This window comes from Aquarana catesbeiana, linkage group LG02 (assembly GCF_042186555.1).
Source record: "Aquarana catesbeiana isolate 2022-GZ linkage group LG02, ASM4218655v1, whole genome shotgun sequence".
In the NCBI taxonomy this organism is placed as follows: domain Eukaryota; kingdom Metazoa; phylum Chordata; class Amphibia; order Anura; family Ranidae; genus Aquarana; species Aquarana catesbeiana.
In genome coordinates, this window is record NC_133325.1 from 56,402,924 (window position 1) to 56,415,812 (window position 12,889).

Here is a 12,889-nt window from a genome sequence, read left to right on the forward strand (position 1 = left end):
GAGTAACTGCAGACTGTTGCTCCCAGGACCTCCACCCTCCTGCACAAACTTCCACTGTAGATCATTACTCTTCCTGTCACATCATCCTCTTTTGACAAAAAAGACCACTCTGAACAGTCCCAGTTGCTGGCTAGAATTGGTTGCACTGTTACTAGGCCAGAGGTCTGCAGTACCTCTCCCCGGCGGCCTAGTAATTTTAGTAACGTGCTGATTGGTGGACTACTGCTCCCAGCTAGTCCGGCCTGCAAATTGTGCGCTTTCAGGCTGCAGCAATTTGACACTCTCCCCGCAGTCTTTCCTCTGGCCTCGCACCCAGCTCCCATGGCGTGTCTCATCCAGAACTCCACTGTGGTCCACTCACCGACCTTCTGCCCCGAGTCCATTATGGAGAACTTTAACTGGACATACGTTCTGGCAGCTTCTCCAGCCCCACTGTTCCAAAACAGTTCATCCATGACCCTGTAAAGATGAAGCTCCCTCACAGCTCTCCCGGGCTCCTCTGCTAAGCCTCGCACTCCTCCAGATGGGGATGGGGCCCCTGCTGCTGCCTAGAACTCCGTTCTCCACGTCTCCCGGCTGACAACTCCTCCCCCAGTGGGCTGTTACCCTAGCTTATATGGGAGGCCTGCCCCCTGCCAATTCCAATTGGGGATTGGTCAGAGCTCCTCACATGAGCTGCCTGCAGCTCCAGTCTTAGGCTCTGCCCCCCCTTCCACATCATTCTTCCTGGAAGCAGGGGAGGCATCTCAGAACTAGAACACAGGTGGTCACACCCACTGCTGCACTAACCACTCCCTGCCCCCAGGTCAAAACAAGCAGTCCTAGCCTGAAGCATAGGCCTGCCCAAATTTTCCTGCACTGACAGTTTCCCTTACAAAATCCTCACTCTAGCTCAGTGGTTCTCAACCCCTGTCCTCAGGACCCACTAACAGGCCAGGTTTGCAAGATAACTGAAATACATCACAGGTGATATCATTTGCTGCTCAGTGATTGCAGTATTCTAGTCTGCATCTCCCCAAGGTAATACTTAAAATCTGGCCTGTTAGTGGGTCCTGAGGACTGGAGTTGAGAACCACTGCTCTAGCACCTACCTATGGAAGAGGGTGCTACACAAGCATCAAGCAAAGGAAGCTGGGTTAGGGGGTATGGTCCCTCTGCTTGACGCCGCATTGCTGTTTTATCATATCTAGGCATAAAGGTTATTCTCAGGACAACTGTCCAGATCTTCTAATCCCACTGCAAGGGTAGTTTTACAAGATCAATACATCAGCTTTATCTTTTTTTGTGTGAAATCTTTCTTCATTGATGGATCTGATGCAGATGTGCTAATCTGTAACTTTGCTACATAGGGTTTCTGTCTAAATTAGTCACCCATTTGTTGGATAATAACCTTCAGTGTCTCATTGCTCCTGTTCATCATTGCCTAGCTGTGTGATAGATGCTTTCAAATCGGTTTATCACATTTCCCCACAGTCATCTTTTTGTGAAAGCTACAATGTAAGAAAACCATTTGAAATTGCTTGATAAAGAAATCGCTTTGCCGTTTAGGCTTAGACATTTTGAATGTGGCTCCCCCTCCCCCTTTTCGCTAATGTTTTAATTTTTGTTTTTCCCAGGTGTACAACCCTCACACATCCCAAATGCGTCTCAGCAATCCGACAGACCAGCTTCAGCCGGGATAGTAGTACTCTCATAGCTGTATGTGACGATGCCACCATTTGGCGCTGGGATAGACTCCGGTGAATCCTCTTCTTGTGAAGAGACCTCCATATTCGGTGTAATGTACTATTCGCGTTTTGCGACTCGCATTTTGTAGTAGGCCTGATGGCCATAGCCAAGTTTAGTGATCTGGTTCTTCTCTGTACTGTTCCCTTGCTACAATTTTCAGCTGCTTTTAATAAAAATTTATTTTTGTACAGCTTTCTGTAACGTCTATTTTTATGGATTTTGATGTATTTACTGTCTAATGTATATGCCGTTTGTATGATTGTGTAATATGGGCATGTTGGAAACCAGAACGAGTATGTTCTATGTATGTAAATATCTTGTTTGTGGCCTTTTTAAAGAAGTTAATTTAAGATATCGTTTTGTGGCAGTTACTTGATGTTATGAATCGGTGACTTAAAATACGAACTGTTCGCAAGAGGCTGAACCGAAATTTTCACAAAGCGTCTTTGTGAACCAATAAAATGAAATTAACAACAAAACCAAATTCTGACTGATTTTTCTTTTTTTTTTTTTTTTTTCTTCTTTTTAAAAAGAGCTGTAATCTCCTGTACGCTGATGCAGCAAGATTGTTATATTGGTAATAGATTGTTCCAAGTTACATAGGTTAAACTAAGATGTGTAGTTCAACCAAAAAATGTACAGAAAAGATACAAAAGGTATGTATAACCTAGAGAGGTAATAAGTCAAAGCATGGGACCAGGAATAATTGATAAGTCAGGGATAGACAACCCCGGATTGGTGGAAATCTACCAGAATATATGATGATCATCCGTATACAGCATGCTTTTTTTGTGTTTGTAATAGCTTTTTTTTTTTTTTTTTTTTTTTTTTTTTTAATGGCAGACGCTTTTATACTTGCCTGTTCTGAACATAGGGGTCGCAAATATCTAATGCATCGTTTACAGATCATGAGTAACGGTGTTTAGAGGTTAAAGGAGTTGTAAGGGCAGAAGATTTTTTTTTTTTTTATCTTCATGCATTGTGTAGCAGCCCCCCCTCCAGTACCCCCTAATTACTTACCTGAGCCCCATCTCTCTCCAGCGATGTCCACGAATGTCTAAGCCGTCCGGGACACTTCTCCTCCTGATTGGCTGAGACACAGCAGCGGCGCCATTGGCTCCTGTGGCTGTCAGCGAATCAGGGGGGAGAGGGGTCGGGGCTCCGTGTCTGAATGGGGACCCCGGGCTGTGACTGTTCCAGTGCCCCCATAGGAAGCTGCTGACTGTGGGGACACTCGATAGGGAGGGTCCGGAAGCAGTGAAGAGGGACCTGACAGAAGGAGGAGCCGGGCTGCTCTGTGCAAAACAAACTACAAAGTTCATGTGACCGCCATGACATCCAATCACGGCAGTCACATGCTCTTAAGTCCCGCCCTGTCTCTCGGCCTCATAAACCTCCTTAAAGGGCCGAGAGGCGCAGGTGTCAAGAGGTTAATGCTTCTAAAAGCGACATTATTTTAGCCAATGTATGCACGCAGAATGTGAGATTTGTATTTTAGAGTGGCATTTAGGGGCATAGAAAATGCCCAAAACCTACATTTGGAAAGGCGTTTACTGTTACAATTTACGCACATACGTGCATAAAGGTGTGTAAATTCTGGTGGCAAAAATAAATGAATATTGTAATACAAACGCCATACTCCTGTACGAGCATAAACAAGCATAGTTATGCACCAAAACGAGCATTTTCTAAATCTGGATTTTTTTTTCAGCTCCTGGCAGATAGATTTGGGGTATATAGGAGTATTTTAATATGTTCGTGTGCAAGAGGCCTAAGCTATGTACAATATTGCACTTAAAGGTCTGTGCTCACGCATATACAACAAAGAAAGTTACAAATCTAAAGCCCCCAGATCTTGTATAAAATCCTATAGACATTCGCTTTAATACTAACAAAAACGTATAGATAACTAGAAGACGGCATTTCCATGTAGATATGTAATGAGATAAACAATAGAAGTATTACTCAATACGCACTTAGGCACACTTTGGACTATTCTTACTGTGATGAAACACTATTTGTTCTACAACATTTGCCTATTATCCTCCTTCAGTCTGCTGCCATCCTTCTCTAATATTCATCAGATCATCCCCCACAGCTATTATCTTTTGTATCAATTGACCCTCCCTTTTTAGATTGTAAGCTCTAAGGCCCTCTGATTCCTCTTGTACCAAATTGAAATGTATCTGTAATGTCTGCCTTCATTTTGTTAAGCGCTGTGCAAACTGTTGACGCTATATAAAACCTGTATAATAATAGCACTGACTTCAGTATTTACCAGAGAAGTGCAGAGAATCAGTGAGCTTTCCTGTAGTGATAGATGGCAGCTGTCAGTGTACCTTAATAGTGGTGGTAAAGGGTATAAAATGAAGGAACAGGCTGTATCACAATGACAATCCTCATATGATGTTTCCAGAACACCAGTTTAGCATCTTTGAGAAAATGGGTTGACTTATGAAAACTGCAGCAGAGACCATATAGTAAAATTGGCCATGTGCCTGCAACATATACCGTAGGGAAGATCAGAAAATCTTCGAACTGCATCGGGACATTTTATGCAGGGGTGCTCAACCTTTTGAAGAGTGAGGGCCATTTAAGTGTTTTGGTAACCGGTCACGGGTTACCAATCTTTTTCTTTTACTGAAATTTTTTAAAATTTTCAAGTATCACAAGAGAAATAAAGCGATACAAAAACGAAATGTGTGCTTAAAATAGCAGTACACATTGTACAAATTTTGCTCCCCAAGCACAAAGTAAGGGCGACAACAGTCCAATACTGTAATAGAATATAGGAAATACAATACTTACAGAACATCGATTTATAAGAGTGAGATGGCCATCTAAGACTTTAGGATCATGTGTGTGCAAAAAGATGCCAAAGAAGGAACAGTGTCCATCAGTGGCGGCTGGTGCTCCAAAAAATTTTTTTTGGGGGGGGGGGGTACGCAAACAAACTGAAAAATACAGAAACATCAAATGCAGCCTCTGTACCCATCCTATGCATCCTCTGTGCCCCATCAATTGTGGCCTCTGTGCCAGTCATAATATATGCAGCCACCCCTCCCCTGCCGCTGGCATTCAGGCACCCAAAAGTGGGCCGGATGCCTGAATAGGGGGTGGCTACAGCGGCTATGGATAGATCCATGCAATGCATGAATCTATCCATTTGTCATATAGGGGAAAGGCGTGGCAGAGGGGTCGCCGCCCGTGTGCCCTTAATGGACGGACCACCCCTGGCACCCATCCAGACTATCAAGGCAATATCATGCAGTCAAAACCACCGATGTGTCCATGACACATATGAAAGATATGAGTGGGGGGCCTGGCCAAAAAAAAAATAAAATTTAGGCAGCTTTGGCCTACCCTGTTCAACTGGAGCCTACAAGAATCTTTTTATTTTGAATAGCATATTAAACAATTTCTTCTTGCAACTACTAAATGCCAACGGGAGGGCTTTCAGTGGTTGCAGGAGGAGAATGGAGAGGATCGGTCCCTGTATATGCCTCCCTCGCCGCCCCTCCTGTATGAGTGTTAAAAAGAATGTGACAAGGAGGCTCCACGAGCATCCTGGAGCATGAGGCGGCGGGGTCATCATTGTGGCCCTTGATGCTACACCAGTGGTTGGGGGTGTGTGGTAAAAAGTCCTTACTGTCCTGAGCCCCCTATAAGGCTGCTTTCACACTGATGCACTGCGGTTTACCTGCACCAAGGGTGCAGCACAGTGCACCTGCGGCTTTCCTGCAGGTTAGGTGCACTTTGCCATAGACTTCTGTTATATCTTGTGGGTGTGGTGCACTTTCAGAAGTGTGCCAAACCCGCAAGATATAATGGAAGTCTATGGCCCAGTGCAACTAACCCACAGGGAAGCTGCAGGTGCACCTGAGGGTGTGGAAGCAGCCTAATAGTTAGGTTCCAATATGCCCCTTGCAGAGGCACGGTGTATGTGTTATTTAATACTCTGACCTTCTTTTCCTCATCCAACATCTGCTGGCATCGCCCTCCAGGCTGCTAGAAGGGTCCTAGGTGAAGTGCACTTGGTATCACTCAGCCTGGGACAGGAGCAAGCACTACAGAGGAAGCTTCCTCCGTGGCCGCCTGCGCTGCCAGCGCCAGCTTGACATGCTCCGAGTGTGGTGGGACAGCAAGCCCAGATCGCAATCAACGGGCATGCATTTTCCTGGCTTGAGTTCAAGGGCCACATCACACAGGTTAAGCACCCCTGGTTTAGAATAAAGCAGGTGTACAATTACAAGATATCCTTTGCAGAGCCGGCGCCACCATAAGGCAGCTCAGGCAGCTGTCTTAGAACGCCAGGCTTGGGGGGGGGATGTAAAATGCCCCTTTGCCTGTGTAGACCGATCCCTGTGCTCTATTCACCCTCTCCATGCCTCCATTCCTCGTCCGCTTACATTTCCCTAATAGTTCTTCCGTTTACCCATAATGTTTAGCCCGCTCTCCTCATCCACAACTCAGCCTCTCCTCCTCCCTCAGCTTGCTTTTCCAGGACTGTCGGGTTCTCTCAGCGTGTAGCGCCGGCTGTGCGGGAGCTCCCTGCGGGATTAGAGCACTCCCCCCACCGGGACTCCATGGCTCACATGTTCCTGCTGGTACTTGGCTCCATCCCCAGCCAAGCCCAGCCTGCTTGTCAGCAGTGAAACCAGTGGCAGCTGGTGCTCTATTTTTTTTGGGGGGTGGCCTGGCAAACCACCTGTCACTTGGTCGATTGGCACTTACCCATCCAGGTCACGGGCAGCTTCGTCTCCTCTTCGGCAGCTTCCTCCCTGCTTCTGCTCCTGGCCAATGCAGTCGCTTCTCCTCTTGGCCAATCAGGTCTTAGGACCCGCTTCCTGGTTGGCCGGGAGGAGAAGCAGGAAGCAATAGCGAATATTAATTTGCTATTGTCACACAACTTGGTGGGCTCAGGGCACAGTGCTCTTCGCCCTGAGCCCACCCTTTTTGAAGCCAATTAGAGCCTCAGGCTCTAATAAAAAAAAAAAAACATTGAAATCCATGCGTCCAGCGCCCTGCATGTAGATTAGTGGCCTTGTGGATGGATTAGGGGGCGGCACCTTGGTGCCCATAATGGGAGCGGCCGCCACTACTATATACAAAAGTTTTGCCTTTCTATTTTAACCACTTGACCTCTGGAAGGTTTACCCCACTTCATGACCAGGCCATTATTTGCGATACGGCACTGCGTTATTTTAACTGACAAATGCGTAGTCATGCGACGCTGTACCCAAATATATCTTTTTTCTCCACAAATAGAGCTTTCTTTTGGTGGTATTTAGTCACCTATGCATTTGTTATTTTTTGCACTATAAACAAAAAAAGACCGACAATTTTGAAAAAAAGCAAACATTTTTTACTTTCTGCTAAAAAAAAAAATCGAATTTCTTCATAAATTTAGGACAATATGTATTCTGCTACATATCTTGGTTAAAAAAAAACCCTAATAAGCGTATATTGATTGGTTTGCGCAAAAGTTATAGCATCTACAAACTATTGGATTTTTTTTTTTATTAGTAATGGCGGCGATCAGCGACTTAGAGTGGGGCTGTGATATATTGCGATGGACATTCTGACACTCACACTTTTTGGGGACTAGTGATACTAATACAGTGATCAGTGCTAAAAAAAAAAAAAAAAAAAAAAAAAATGCACTGTCACTGTACTAATGGCTGGGAAGGGGTTAAAGAGATACCAAAGTCTATTTTTTTTTTTTAAATCAATATTGCCCCCATCATATTGCCCTTGTCAATATTGCCCCCATCATATTGCCCTTGTCAATATTGCCCCCATCATAGTACTCTTTTATAAAAAAAATAGTACATGCTGTGGCTGTGCTGTCCCCCAGGTTCTGTAAACAAAGCTGAGATTCTGCCCTTCTTGTATGCTCCAGCCGCCTCCCCCACCGCCGATGGGGGAGGCTTTGGTAACAATGGCAACAAAAGCCTGGTTACCCTTTTTAAAAATGGCGCTGAGCGCCGCCTGGCATTGTGTAATTTCCGTTTCGCAATTAATGCGATGCTGCGCCTCGGCGATACCCATTGTCTCCTGGGATTGGAGACCAAGCATAGCCAGAAATGAGGCGCAGGGCCGCGGCCGCACAGGAGGAAGGGGAAAATGAAAAAAATCCTATAATACACTAAGTGATCCATCAAAAGAAAAAAAATATATGCCAATTCGTTACAAGTGTACAGTTTAGTGCTGGATGGTGAGGAGTACAAAATGTGGGTGGAACTCAGCTTTAAGAATCGGCTCCGGTGAGATCATCTTGGGCTCCCTGGACAGTATTTGTAGCTGTTGACTTTTAATTTTTTGGGGGGAGCCTGGAGCTTCTCTTTAATTAACCCCTTCATGCTGCAGCATAAACTGGTTAATTAACACTGACACAGGTGCCACTAATGCACCAAAAAAGTTTATTTAACTGCCACTGGAATGCATCAGTGAACAATGGCAGCACTTTAACCCCTTCATGCTGCATGTGACGGGAGTCACTTTGGGCGGGAGGGGCTTGTGGAACCCAGTTTACCTTAGAGCAGTGGTTCTCAACTCCTATCCTCAGGACCCACTAAGGCTGGATTCACACCTATGCATTTTTTGTGCTTTTTGCAGATTTGCACTACAGATCGTGTTCCATAGGAAACAATGTTACATGGACTGTAGTGCAAATCTGCAAAATGCAAAAAGCACTAAAACTGCATAGGTGTAAATCCAGCCTAACAGGCCAGATTTTAGGTATTACCTTAGGGAGATGCAGACTAGAATACTGCAATCACTGAGCAGCAAATTATATCACCTGTCACGTATTTCAGTTATCTTGCAAACCTGGCCTGTTAGTGGGGCCTGAGGACAGGAGTTGAGAACCACTGCACTAGAGAGCTCGGGAAACCCATTTTCCAGCTCCCCCCGTGGCCCTCTTATGTGTAAGTCACCCTGTGTCTATTAGACCCCTTTCACACTGGGGCGGTTTGCAGGCGTTATTGCGCTAAAAATACCACCTGCAAACCAACCCAAAACAGCCACTGCTGTTTGTTCAGTGTGAAAGCCCGAGGGCTTTCACACTGAAGCGGTGCGCTGGCAGGAGAAGAAAAAAACTCCTGCAAGCCGCATCTTTGGAGCGGTGTATTCACCGCTCCTAAACTGCTCCTGCCCATTGAAATCAATGGGGCAGCGCGGCTATACCGCAGCAATACCGCGGCTATAGCCGCGCTATGCGAGCGGTTTTAACCCTTTTTCGGCCGCCAGCGGGGGTTAAAACCGCACCGCTAGCGGCCGAATACAGCCGCAAAAACGACGGTAAAACAGTGCTAAAAATAGCGCTGTTTTACCGCCGACGCCCCCACCGCCCCAGTGTGAAAGGGGCCTTAGGGGCACAGGGTGACGGAGAACCTCAGTCGGGTCTGTCCTAACCAGACTCACCGTACAATCACACCGGACCCAGTATTGCATTTTACCCCTGTTATCCTGGGTTCTATCTGTGTGGTTTGTGTTGAAGGAATGAAGGGACTCTTTCACTCGGGACATTAATATTTCTGAACAATATCCCTCAAGACGTATATGAAGATAAATAATTCCACCTTTTAGACTGCTAAAATATTGTAGGAGTGTCTCAGACCATTGCTAATTAGTTTGAGGTGGGGTGGGGTCGTTATGTGTTTGTTAAGTTCCTGTATCCCATTGTTCTATTGTTTCTGTCTGCCTTGGGAGCAAATGATTATGGGGTGTATATGTGTATGTGGATTAGCTGCTAGAGAGGGGAGATTTCAACGTTCGAATTGAGAAATAAAAGTTTATTTTGCTTATTTCAGTGAAACATTTATTTGTTAACACAATGTCAAAGTCCAATTAAACCGGTACTCATGTATTAATGAGGAATAGATGACTCTTTGCATATTGAACAAACCTTTATTTTGGTTTAGACAATGTTTCATTCAAGTTGCTAATTTAGTCTTCACACCATTTTTCCTTTTTGATAAGGTACAATCTGTTTTCAGCGTCTCAGTACATATCCCAATAATCCCGCCACAGACCCAATTTGTTCTATTGACAGCTGTCACAGCCATAGCAGAGATAGAGGTAGGAGAGTGTTTTCAAGCTTCATAATCCAATGTAATTAGAATGCAGAACTGCTCATTTGAAATACCATTATTAGGACAGGCGGTACTAAGTGACAGTTACGCTTTATGAATAAACAAACATGACTGAGGAGCAGACAGCGGTGATCAAACCATCAGGCGCGATCCTGGGATATAGCGCGTCTCACACCAAACGTTGGTCTCTCCACAGTTTGATGTTCGCCTCTTGCACTGGAAGCAGCGGCGATACTTCTCAAACTGGTCAAGAAGAAGATCACTACCAGCCCTGGAGTAGAAGAAAAACAAAAATGTCAGGTTGCTCTGTAATATGGAAGTTGAGGATTTTGCCTTCTTTCTGAAAATGAAAGCTGTTGGTCTGCATTGTATTGTGTAAAAAGGCTGTTTGATCCTGTCTTCTCTGATCCTCCTCTTCTTCCACAGTCTCCAAACCATCTCCTGATAGAACAGAGCTTTGGGGACAAGCTGCACATGTCCAGTTTGGTGTATATTGCTAGAGATTTCTTAAGAGAGTGCATGTGATCAGCACAGGGCCAATCAGCACTGTCGAGACAGAGGGTCAGGGGTCATGCAGCCTCATAGGTCAGTCAGAGGAAAATGAAACTCCTCCTACAAGCTTTAACCAGACACTGATAGAAGTCCTAAGACTGCTATATATACTGCTGATGAGAAAAGGTATTTAGCAGTTTAGATTTACTAAAATAATTGCATTTCCATGTTCTGTGTACTGTGGGAGACCAGATATAGTGAATGCAGAGTCCTGGGTTTAGTAACACTTTAACTTGCCCATAGATAGATTTAGCAGGGACTGGATGAAGTTCGATCCATCTATGTCCATTCCCACTCAAAAGAAGTTTGGAATATGGCTGCAATGGATGGGTGCCATCATCCCTGATAAATGGAAATGGAGAAATCCCTCAAGGGGTGGGACTATTGTGGTCACTGGTAGATTAAAGTCAAAAAAGGTAATAAGAGTTGTATATTATTTGTAATAACATGCAATATTTTTACTCTTCTTATTACCTCTTTGACTTTAATCTACCAGTGACCACAATAGTCCCACCCCTTGAGGATCCATTTCCACTCAAAAGAAGTTGACCTAAGGTTTGGCTTCTGTCAAACAGGACTGTTGGAACGTTTTTGTCGATCAGCGGTGCCGCTTGCAGCTGCTGATTGGTGTATTCTGACAGTGGAGTCCCACTGTAAGAATACATTGGCACAGCAGTGAGGATTCCTCCTTCCACCTCACATGTGTAAATAGGGGAATTTTTCCTTTTTTTTTTCGATCATCATGCTGGCTGATCGAAAAAAAATGCCCGGCCTTAGATTGTAAGCTCCTCAAAGGCACGGACTGATGTGAATGTACAATATGTAAAGTGCTGTGAAATTGCGCTATATAAGCATCTGTAAAAAATATAGCAAATAACTAACCCCCACACTAAGGGCCAACTCACACTATATGTGGTGACAGATGTTTTAACGCATGGTAAAAACGGCTGTCCCTGCAGGGACACACAGGAAACAATTGTTTCCTATGTGTCCCATTCATACTGTGACCCAGCTTAGCGCTAGCACTGCAGCCTTCTGCGGTAAAATGCACACATGCTGCATTTTATCAGAGTGCACTGGGCTGAATTGCACTGCAATGTCGGCCAGCGCAACGCGCTACCCCGACATTGAAGTAAATGAAGTGTACATTTTGTACACTTCAAATAAAGCTTGTAGAGAAGGAAAAAAAAAGAGGGTTGTGCCAATTCGTGCACCAGACTGCCCCTAGCGCAGCTGACAGTGCAGCGCATCCGGCTGCTCTGTGTTGTGGTGTGAGCATGCCGGTTGGCATTGTGTTTTGAATCCTGTATCTCTTCACCAGCTGGAAGGACGCGGCTTGCCCATGCAGGGGTTATAGTGTGATTGGACTTACCGGATGAAGCGCCCTTCCTCCTCCTCCTTCCGTCTCTTCAGCTCAAAGCTCTTGGACCAATCCTCCTGCAACCCTCTCCGTAGTCTCTGCATCTTCTCAAACTGCACCGCTCTATCAGACAACAACCTACAGGAAGGCAAGAACAATATTCTACAATAAGTGTATACTCTATAGTGACATTAAAGGGGTTGTAAACCCTCGTGTTTTCATTAAGGTGAAAAAACACTTTACAGTCACCAGCCCCCCTGCCCCCCCCCCCCTTTTACTTACCTGAACCCTGGATTTCCGTCGGCACGTCCCAGTCGTCCCTCTCTCCACGGGTTCCCGGCTCTTGATTGGATAGACTGATAGCAGCGCAGCCATTGGCTCCCGCTGCTGTCAATCAAATCCAATGACGCAGGCGCCGGGGCCGAGTCCTGCATTCAGCCTCTATGGACGCAGAATGCTGGAGTCGGGAGTGCACCCATAAGGTAACCCCCTCAGGAGAGCGCTTCTCCAAGGGGGTTATCTAATGAGGGGAGGAGCCGCCGGGGGACCCCAGAAGAGGATGTTCGGGGCCACTTTGTGCAAAACGAGCTGCACAGTGGAGGTAAGTGTGACATGTCTGTTATTTAAAAAAAATTAAAAAACGATCCTTTAGTATCACTTTAAGGCTTGGTTCACACTGCTGCAACCCCTAGGTTGTGTGACTTCAATGGGACTTTGATGTTTTGCAACTTTGGCCAATCATAGCAAAACAGAGTGTTACACCTATTATTGAACTTACAAAACCCTCTGAAGTCGCAGCCAAAGTTGCAAAGATAAGACAAAGAAACTACTTTGTTGGGACTTCGGTGATTTTTTTTTTTTTTTGTATATTATCTTTTTATTATTAATAGATTTATAGAAAAAACACAGCAATTGCAAAGCAGATGAGCATATCTGTCCTTCAGCTTACTCAATGGTGATTTTAACATTGCAGTCTCTGGCACTCATGTTGCAGGGAAGATGCAGAAAAGTAGTGCAGAAACAATTTTTTTTTTTCGCTGCAACTTGAGTCGCAGCAATTAAGTCGGCACTCGTTGAAGTGAATGTGTTTTGACTTGTCATGTGACTTTGTGTCGCACGTTGCAGCAAGTCGCATGAGAAGTAGCAGCAGTGT

General features: G+C 45.2%; 2 protein-coding genes across 2 annotated transcripts in view; one reads left to right on the forward strand and one right to left on the reverse strand.

Annotated features, from left to right (window-relative positions):
• The window catches only part of EED (embryonic ectoderm development), a 48,361-nt gene extending 46,149 nt beyond the window's left edge, over positions 1-2,212 (forward strand). Inside the window, exon 12 of the mRNA XM_073612945.1 lies at positions 1,617-2,212. Within this exon, the coding sequence (XP_073469046.1) occupies positions 1,617-1,743 (127 nt within the window). The 3' untranslated portion in view covers positions 1,744-2,212. The remainder of the gene's footprint in view (positions 1-1,616) is intronic.
• A 7,291-nt stretch (positions 2,213-9,503) lies between these two features.
• The window catches only part of CCDC81 (coiled-coil domain containing 81), a 91,695-nt gene continuing 88,309 nt past the window's right edge, over positions 9,504-12,889 (reverse strand). Inside the window, exons 15-16 of the mRNA XM_073612946.1 lie at positions 11,749-11,874; positions 9,504-10,095 (exon numbers count right to left, since the gene is read on the reverse strand). Coding sequence (XP_073469047.1) covers positions 9,957-10,095; positions 11,749-11,874 — 265 coding nt within the window. The 3' untranslated portion in view covers positions 9,504-9,956. The remainder of the gene's footprint in view (positions 10,096-11,748; positions 11,875-12,889) is intronic.